The sequence below is a fragment of the Petaurus breviceps genome, unplaced genomic scaffold (assembly GCF_028583685.1).
Source record: "Petaurus breviceps papuanus isolate PSGF00001 unplaced genomic scaffold, PetGlider_PUasm1.0 428, whole genome shotgun sequence".
NCBI lineage: Eukaryota > Metazoa > Chordata > Mammalia > Diprotodontia > Petauridae > Petaurus > Petaurus breviceps.
This window is the reverse complement of record NW_027186331.1, coordinates 1,031,361-1,041,199: the sequence shown is the minus strand read 5'-3', so window position 1 is coordinate 1,041,199 and position 9,839 is coordinate 1,031,361. Positions and strand designations below refer to the sequence as shown.

At 48.9% G+C, this 9,839-nt stretch overlaps 1 protein-coding gene and 1 pseudogene across 1 annotated transcript in view; both read left to right on the top strand.

Moving 5' to 3' along the window:
• The first annotated feature begins 195 nt into the window (after positions 1-195).
• The window catches only part of HIRA (histone cell cycle regulator), an 87,978-nt gene continuing 78,334 nt past the window's right edge, over positions 196-9,839 (top strand). Inside the window, exon 1 of the mRNA XM_069100818.1 lies at positions 196-299. Within this exon, the coding sequence (XP_068956919.1) occupies positions 263-299 (37 nt within the window). The 5' untranslated portion in view covers positions 196-262. The remainder of the gene's footprint in view (positions 300-9,839) is intronic.
• LOC138171330 (prohibitin 1 pseudogene) lies at positions 893-4,119 on the top strand (annotated as a pseudogene).

The following is a 9,839-nucleotide window of genomic DNA, read 5'->3' as shown; positions in this document are numbered from 1 at the left end:
GGGCGCGGCGGCCTCGGCCTCGGCGGCGGGAAGGAGGCGGCCTCGGCCTCGGCGGCTGCTCAGGCTCGGAGGCGGCCCCGGCCTCGGCGGCGGCGGCGGGCGGCGGGCGGCGGCGGCGGCGGCGGCCTGGGCGGGCCCGGGCTCGGGCCCCGCGGGCTCCATGGCCCCGGGGCGCTGAGCGCCCGCCCGGCCCGGCCCCGCCTCGGCAGGCAGGCAGCTCGGGGGCGGCCTCGGCCTCGGACCCGGCCCCGGCGGCCGAACAATGAAGCTCCTGAAGCCGACCTGGGTCAACCACAATGGTGAGTGAGGAGCGAGCGGTGACAGCGCGCGGGGCGGGGGGCCCGGCCCGGCCCGGCGCGGCGGCGGGAAGCGGGGCCGTTTGAAAAAGGCGCCGGCCGCCGGGCTCCCCGCGGCCCGTTGGCCCGGCACGCGGAGCCCCCTGGGGAGCGGGGAGCCCAGCGCCCCGGGGGGCCCCGTGCTCGCAGCGCCCCGCTAGGTGGCCATGTGGCCGGAGCCGCCGCGTCGGGGCCACGGCCGGGGGGCCGGGAAGTTCCCCAAGTGTCCGGGGGTGGGGCGAGCCTGGGGGTCAGTGCAGCCGCGGCCTTTGTTCTTCCCCGTGACCCCGCACCCCTCGGCCCTCCTGGCTCTGCAGCGGCAGCGCTGCCCGGGCTGCTTCGGGAATCGCTGGGCCGGATCGCGCCGCACCCAGAACAAAGCCTTCGCGGCGTGTCGGGGGCTGCCACCTCCTCCACGGAGGCCTCCCGGACTGCTTGTGGGGAGTGTTGGGGCTTTCCCCGGAGCCACGGGGCGAGTGTGCGGGTTCGGGCCGGGAGGGTCAGAGCGGCGTCCGGGGTGACCTTGAGGAAGTCTCCGAAATTCCCCGAGTGTCAGCTCCCTTTGTGAAGTGACTCATGTTCGTGCCCTCTGCTGGGATGCTCTCCTGCAGCTAGAGCCCAGGAAGGCCTGCCCCTTCGTTTTACAGATGGGGAAACTGAGGCTCAGCCGGGGAAGGCCTTGAACAGTCACCTAACCAGGAAGCGGCGGAACTGGGCTTTGAGCCGAGAGTCTCCGACCCCCGGCCTTTCTGGCGCCCTTCCCTGGTGCCCCACCTGTAGCTCCTTCAGAGTTGGGCGGCTGCTGGTTCCTGCCAGCACCCGCCCCAGGGCCTTGGACCAGTAAGTGTTGGCGGGGTAAATGAATGGATGTGTGAGTGCTAGGGCTTCTCTGGCTTTCATTCCTTTCTTCAAAGACCAGTCTTCTCTGAGGCGCCAGCAGGGGATTCAGAGGAAGGGAAGACTCCGTGTCCATCCCCAGGAGCTGACACCCTCTTGGGGAAGTGTCCCCTGGGGCCTCTCAGGACCATGGTGCCAGCCTGGGCCCTGGAATGCACCGGCCCAGAGATCGCAGTCAGCCTGTTCCGGGGCCTTCCATGTGTCCTTAAACTTAGCATGGTGTGAATGTCAGTGGCACTCACTGTGTGCACATCTTTCTGATGCATCTGGTGTGTGTGTGTGAGAGCCCTCCATCTTCAGCTCTCCTTTAGAGATCGGTACAAGAATGCTAAGAAGGTAGACCTTTGTTTCTGGGGAAAGGTGGGGTGAATCCGTGCAAAGACAGGTGGGCGCCTCTTCCAGCCTCCTTGGCTTTTTTTGCTCAGTTGTCAGCCCTGCTCGTTGTCCAAGGATAGGTATTGCTGGCCCAGCTCTCCAAGCTGTCCGTCCACTTGCATGTTGTGTATGGAGAGCAGCTGTGCTTTCACCACTGGAGTTTTCCCGTGTGGGTAGAAAGGCTAAACCCTTTTGACTGATTGTGGAGTCGAAAGAGCACTGGATTTGGAATTAAAGCATCTGGTTTCGAATCCTTCCTCCTTGGGTGATCATGGGTTGTGGGTCTCATCAAATGCCTTTGATCCATTCTAGCTCCAGGTCTGTGGTCCTGTGGCTTCTTTCAGGAGACTTTGGCACGGCATGACAAACTGCAGAGGTTTGGGGGAGGGCTTAGCCGCGGGCCTGTCCAATTGCACAAATGTTCATTCCTCCCCAGTGGATCACTAGGAGTTGGGTTTTTTCATACACACTTCAAAGAGCTGGTTTGCTTAAGGGAAGAGGAGCTGCCATAGACATCCTTGAAGAGAATTGGGATTGGTACCGATTCTCCGTGCTGCTGAAGATTCAGTCAAGGATTGCTTCTTGCAAGAGGCCAGTCTAGCAGTTACACACAAGTAGTATTTGTGCTGAGCACCAGTGAGCCTGTGGGCCACAGTGTAGAGGCCTCCTTCTACCTGAATGCTGGTTATGGTGCAATAGGGCACTCCACTGTCTTTTCAGTAATATATGTAGCTAGGCATGTGAATGGAGCTTAGGAGAAGGGAGATGGGAAGCACAGAGACTTGGATGGAAACGGATTTGTTTTCAGAATTCTCTAGCACTCTCTGTTACACCTGAGTTCAAAGTGCCTCAGACACTGTGTGACCCTGGGCAAGTCACTTCACCTCTGTCTCAGTTTCCTCCACTGTAAAATAAAGGCATCAATAGCACCTACCTCCCAGGTCATGTAGTAAGCACTTTAAAAATCCTTTTTTTCCAGTCAGAGTTGTCTCTGGTCTGCGAGGGCAGAAGACCAAGACCATTTGAAAGAGACATGGCTGCTAAACTGTTTGAAAGTGTTGGCCAGTTTGACCTGGGCTTAGCTGTTGTAGGATTGTCAACTCTGCTTTATATAATGTGGATGCTGGCCACAGAGCTGTCGTCTTTGATAGGTTCCGTGGAGTCCAAGACATTGTTCTAGGGGAAGGGACTCATTTTCTCATCCCGTGGGTACAGAAACCAGTTATTTTTGACTGCTGTTCCTGGCCACGGAGTGTCCCAGTAATCACTGGTAGCAAGGATTTACAGAATGTCAGTGTCACTCTACGTATTCTCTTCTGACCTGTTGCCAGTCAGCTGCCCCGAATCTTCACCAGCATTGGTGAGGACGACAGTGAGCGGGTGCTGTCATTCATGGCCACTGAGACCCTCAGGTCTGTGCTGGTGGCTCGATGTGATGCTGGAGAGTTGATCACCCAGGCAAGAGAGCAAGCAGCAGCCTTTGGGCTCATCCCAGATGACGTTTCTTTGACACATCTGAGCTTTGGGAAGGAGTTCATGGAGGCCATAGAAGCCAAACCGGCGGCTCAGCAGGAAGCAGAGGGGGCCAGATTTGTAGTGGAAAAGGCTGAGCAACAGAGGAAAGCAGCCATCATCTCAGCTGAGGGTGATTCCAAAGCGGCCGAGCTGATTGTCAATTTGCTGGCCACAGCGGGAGATGGCCTAATAGAGCTTTGTAAGCTGGAAGCCAAAGAGGACATTGCATACCAGCTTTCCTGATCTCAGAACATCACCTACCTTCCTGCTGGACAGTCGGTGCTCCTCCACCTTCCCCAGTGAGGCCTGTGGCCCCACTGATCCTACCCCGCTTAGCCATGATCTAATCCACAGCCTTCTCCTTGTCCCCCCACCCAAAATCACTGTGAGATTTAATGATTTGGCTTAAGCAAAGGAAATAAAATTAAAGTCATTTTGAGATCTTGGGAAAAAAATCCTTTTTCCCTTCCTTCCTTCCTTCCTTCCTTCCTTCCTTCCTTCCTTCCTTCCTTCCTTCCTTCCTTCCTTCCTTCCTCCCTTCCTCCCTTCCTTCCTTCTTTCCTTCCATTCCTTCCTTCCTTCCTTCCCTTTTTCCTCCCATGCCTACAGAAATTTATAAGAAGACCGAGCTTTTTAGTTGCTGTTTTGTCCCTCCAGGTAACAATACCCAGCATCCCACAGAGCTTATGGATCATATCTCAGGCACCCATCTCAAGGGATCTTCCAGTGGCTTGCTGCTTTAGGGGTTAGTCACTGTACCGTCTCTCGCATTTGCAGATGAGGTAACTGAGGCTCAGGGGTTAAATGATTGGTCCATGATTACAGGCCTTGAAAGTGTCTGGAGCTGGAGGTGAACTCTACTGTCCCTTTCATTTTCCCAATATAGCTCAGTTCCTATCTAAGTCATTTAGAACCTTCACAGCAGCTCAGAGAAGACCTGCTCAGAAAGTGTGGATGGTGTTTAAGGACTCACAGGTCTTGAGCACATGTGTATAAAGAGGGTGTGCCAGTTACGCTATGCAGATATAATCTAAGAGGTATTTATTAAGTGCCTGCTGTGTGCAGGGCCGGGCAGGTGCTAGGTGCTGGAGCTACAAAGGCAAAGCCTGCCCTCAGGGAGTTTATTTTCTTGGAGGATGGGGTGCCCATGGCCCCTTGAAGGGCACTTGAAGGAGAGATTAAGGCTGAACTTCTTGGGGCAGTTGGCACCTGAGCTCAGCCTTGGTCAAGCATAGGGTTCTGAGAGATGGGCATTTGGACTGCAAGTCACAGAAGTAAGAGTGGAAGGAGAGCCTGAAGACAGACTGTGGAGGAGCTTGGAGGCCAGGCCTGGCCAAGGAGGAGTTTATTGTTTCTCCTGGAGCTTTTAAAAATAATTAAATTCAGGCTTTCTCTCTGATAGCTCTGCACTTTTTAAAAACTGTTGTCAAATCTCCTACCAAGGTTCCTTTTTCATCTGAGAAACTTTGCAGCCACAAAAAATGCTGATGAAATATCCTGCAAGAGATCCTAGACTAGTCGTCGTGACTTTGACTTACTGACAGTGTGCCCAGACTCCTCGCCCATCAGGTCTGGTGTGGCCTGCTGTGAAGCCAGGTGGTGGCCCTTATTTCTGCCCCTTAAAGGGTGTGCTTGGCACTGCAGAACGTGTCCTCAGAAGGTGGTGGTACATTTTCTCTTTGGGAGTCACCACCAGACTTCAGGAAATGGGCAGGGGTGAAAGTGATCTCAAGGCAGAAGAAGGGGCCTATGTCAAGGTACATGGTGGCAGGTAGAAATATCAGTGGGCACCTGAAAAACCAGGAGAAAAGATGACTGCAGTAATGGGTACAGACAGAATTGAGGTTGGCTAAAGTAGAAGACGTGTGTGTGCGTGTGTGTGTGCGTGCGCGTGCGTGCGTGTGCGCGCGCGTGCGTGTGTGTGTGCGTGTGTGTGTGTGACTGTGTGTGTGTGTGTGTGTGTGAGACTGTGTGTGTGTGTGTGTGTGTGTACTTCTGGAGGGAGTGACTGCACTGTGCATGCTCCTCTTTGTGCTGCTTTCCTAGGGTACTGAGGACTGTGTTATGTCAGGCTCTCAGGGACAGCTCCTCCGGGGACCTGCCAGCTTTCTCTGTGCCCCAGGACCAAGTCTCAGCATTTCCCTCCTGGTCTGAGCTCCCCAAGTTCCTAATCTGACTTTGGGGCTGAGCAGCATAGCTGTGGACTTGTTCTTGGTTTGGGCTCCAGTAGACAGCCATCATTTGGAAAGCTCTGCAGGTTCAAAACCATAGAGCCATAGGCTCCTCTTTAGTGTGGGCCTCTTGCCACGGTCCGTTGTGCTGCGGGCTTCAGACAAGGCTGGCTTGGATTGGCGTCGCCGTGCTATTTCATCTGTACTTGTGCCAGTGCTCCATGCCCAGGCCAGGACCAGTGACCACGCCACCCTTTGGTGCAGATTCCCCCCTCAGTCCCCTCTGAATCCATGGCACAGCACTGGCTGGTAAGCAGCAAAGCTTCCACTTGGCACCTGTTCCTGCACCTCAGGTGGTGCCTGGCTGCAGGCAGGTCTTCAGTGCTAGGGCTGGAGTGCTTACCCCGGAGTGTTCCTGGCTAGATCCCAACCCCAGTGTCCATCAGCCTCTCTTTCCCTGGGCTGGCAGAATGACTCATTTTGATCTTTCCTTGGATTTCCTGATCGGGGCTTGGTCTGGTGTGTCTTCTAGGTCTTTATGGATGAAGTGAGGGGAGAGCTGGGCTGTACGGCTTCATGCTGCTCTGCCATCTTGGCAGGTCTCAGGACCAGTTATTTCAACTAAATAATCTCTTCTTGGTTTTCTCTCTCTCAGATACTCAAAGGATCTGTGATCTCATTGCTATTCATAGCCATCTAATACAGCTCCATCAAAGGAGATGTACCCAGCATGCCGGAAGGCTTTCTCGTGTTCCCCTGGTGTTTCGAGGGCACCCGTGAGGCATCACGGCTGCCCACCAGCTCTCTTTTTGTGCTCTTCCTATCACATAGTTCTTTGAGGACATCCGCTAATCCTAATCTCCAAATTTCTTCGTTAACTCTATGCTGCTGCCAGTTCTCACCTGCCTCATGCCTCACCATTATCCTCTGCAGGAGAAATTCATTTAAAGTTCTTTAGACACTGTTGTAGCCCAGTTTTGTTATATAGCCTGGCCAGCAGAAGGTTGGCATTACAAAGAGGGACTTCTGCTTTCATGGGTTGGCATCATTAGAGGAGCTGTTCGCTTTCCTGAAGGCAATGCTAGCCCACTTTCCTCCTCCTGTTCAAGAGGTGAATGGGACTGTTTAGTATTTTTTTTTTGAGTATTTGTTATATTTTATTAATTTGTTTACTGTCAGTTTACAAGATTCAATTCCACAATTCCTTGAGTTTCACATTCTGTCCCCCTCCCCCCCACCCCCCATGGCGGCATACAGTCAAGTATAGGATCTGTAAATACTTTCACATTAGACGTTAGTCAGGTTATAAAGACGGATTGTATCAGATGAAATGAAAAATGGTAAAGAGGACATAAAACCAAACAAGAGAAGGAAAAAGATCAGGTAGTTTGCTTCAATCTGGATTCAAACTCAGTTCTTTCTAGTTCTTTCTCTGGATGTAGGCATCTCTCTCCATCATGAGTCTTTTGGGATTGACTTATATTACTGCATTGCTGAGAAGAGTCCAGTCTATAAAAGTTGGTCATCACACATACATGGTGTCTGTAATTGTGTACAAATTTCTCCTGGTTCTACTCTTCTCACTCAGCATCAGTTTGTATAAGCCTCTCCAGGTAAATATGAAGTCCATCTGCTCCTCGTTTCTTATAGCACAATAGTATTCCATAACACGCATATACCACAACTTGTTCAGCCATTCCCCAATTGATGGGCACCCCCTTAATTTTCAATTCTTTGCTACCACAAAAAGAGCTGCTATAAATATTTTTGTACATATGGGTCTATCTCCCACTTCTATGATCTCTTTGGGATATAACCTTAGAAGTGGTATTGCTGGGTCAAAGGGTATGAAATTATTTATAGCCCTTTGGGCATAATTCCAGATTGCTCTCCAGAAAGGTTGGATCAGTTCACAACTCCATCAGCAATGCATTAGTGTTCCAGTTTGCCCACATCCTCTCTAGCATTTGTCATTTTCCTGTGTATCAGCAATGCCATATTCACAATGCCTATAGAGATTACAAATATGCTGATATAATTATCCATCACAAAATACATCAGGTTTACCATTTGGGGAAATAAACTAGAAAATTTATTAAGATACCAAAAGACTGAGTCCCAAAACCAGAAAGTGAAAGCCATCAGAGTAGTTATGACATTGGCACAGGTAGATAAAGTAGAAAGCACCCACATTCTCAAGCCTTTAAAACAGAACAGGCTACCTCAGGCAAAGGTCCTCCTCTCCCCACTCACAGCAACCACCCAGTGTCCTGGAAGAGCGCTCCCAGCAGCTCCGGCCCCTGGCAGTCCTCAGCAGGAGTCCCCAGCAGAAAAAAAAAAAAAAGGCAACCGCCGCCAACTGCCAACTGCAGGACCGTTAGCTCGGCTTTTCACTTTCTCTTGCTCTGCTATGTCAGCACGTCCATGGGGCATGGGAGATCTTTAAATCCCATAACCCTTACATCCTGTTTTGTCATCTTAGCCAATCTGATTGGTGAGATGTGGTACCTCAGAGTTGTTTTGATTGGCATTTCTCTAATCAATAGTGATTTAGAGCATTTCTTCATGTGCTTATAGATGTCTTTAATTTCTTTCTCTGAAAACTGCCTGTTCATATCCTTTGACCATTTATCAATTGGGGAATGACTTGTATTCTTATAAATTTGACTCAGTTTTCATATATTTTAGAAATGAGTCCTTTGTCAGAGACATAGGTTGTAAAGATTCTTTCCCAATTTCCCATCTCCCTCTTAATCTTGGTTACATTGGCTTTGTTTGTACAGAAGCTTTTCAATTTAATGTAATCAAAATTATCCATTTTGCATTTTATAATGTTCTCTAATTCTTGTTTAGTCATAAAGTCTTTCCCTCTCCACAAATCTGACAGGTAAACTATTCCTTCTTTTCCGAGATTGCTTACAGTATCAACCTTTATACCTAGATCATGCACCCATTTAGATTTGATTTTGGTATATGGTGTTAGACAATGGTCTATGCCCAGTTTCTGCCATACTGTATTCCAGCTTTTCCATCAGTTTTTGTCAAATAGTGAGATCTTATCTCCAAAACTGGGGTCTTGGGGTTTATCAAACAGTAGATTACTATAGTCATTGACTGCTGAATCTCATGTGCCTAATCTATTCCATTGATCCACTCCTCTATTCCTCAGCCAGTGCCAAGTAGTTTTGATGACTGCTGCTTTATAATACAGATTGAAATCTGGTAAAGCTAGTCCACCTTCCCTAGCATTTCTTTTCATTAATTCCCTTGATATTCTGGACCGTTTATTCTTCCAAATGAATTTTGTTATTATTTTTTCTAGCTCTATAAAGTAGTTTTTTTGGTAAATTAATTGGTATGGCACTAAATATATAATTTAATTTAGGTAAAATTGTCATTTTTATTATATTAGCTCGACCCAGCCACGAGCAATTGATATTTTTCCAGTTAGTTAGATCTGACTTTATTTGTGTGAAACGTGTTTTGTAGTTGTGGTCACACAGGTCCTGGGTTTGTTTTGGCAGGTAGATTCCCAAATATTTTATAATGTCTACAGTAACTTTAAATGGGATTTCTCTTTCTATCTCTTGCTGTTGAATTTCATTGGAAATATATAGGAATGCCAAGGAATTATGTGGGTGTATTTTGTATCCTGCAACTTCACCAAATTTATTTATTATCTCAAGTAGTTTTTTACTTTTTTTCTCTAGGATTCTCTAAGTATAATGGGACTATTTAGTATTTTTTTCCCCATTTTTCAAATGCTTTATTAACTTCTGATTTACATCATTCATTTCCTCCAGATTTTGAGTTAACAATTTTCTCCACGTTTTCCCCTACCCACTGCCCCAAAATAGCAGTCCTACAGGATATCCCCTCCTCCAATCTGCTCTCTCCCATATTTTCTCCCATACCCCTTTTGACTTTTCCAGTAGGGCATGATGGATCTCTATGCCCCAGTGCCTGTATATCTTATTTCCCAATTACATGTAAAATAGTATTAATAATTATATACATATATATATACATATATATATATATTTAAACATTTGATTTTAAAACTTTGAATTAAAGATTCATTCCCTTCCCCCCTTGTCACCCACCTTTACTGGGAAGGTAAGTAGTTCAGTGTAGGTTGTATATGTGTAGCTAATGCAAAACAATAACATAGTAGATATATTGTAAAAGACTGACTATATTTCCCTCCCTCCTATCCCACCTCCCACTTGTTCTGTTCTCTATTTTGATCCCTTCCCTTTTCAAAAGTGGGGTGCTTCCAACTTTCCTCCCCCCCAGCCTGCCCTCCCTTCCATCATCCCCTTCTCATCCCCTTCCCCCCTACTTTCCTGTAGGGTGAGATACCCTATTTAGTGTGTATTTCATTCCCTCCCTGAGCCAAATTCAATGAGAATAAAGTTGACCCATTCCCTTTTGCCTTCCTGTTCTTCCCCTCCATTGTAACCATTTTCCCTTGCCTCTTCTTTATGAGATAGTTTACTCCATTCTGTCTCTCCCCATCTCCTCTCATTATATTCCTCTCTCCCCA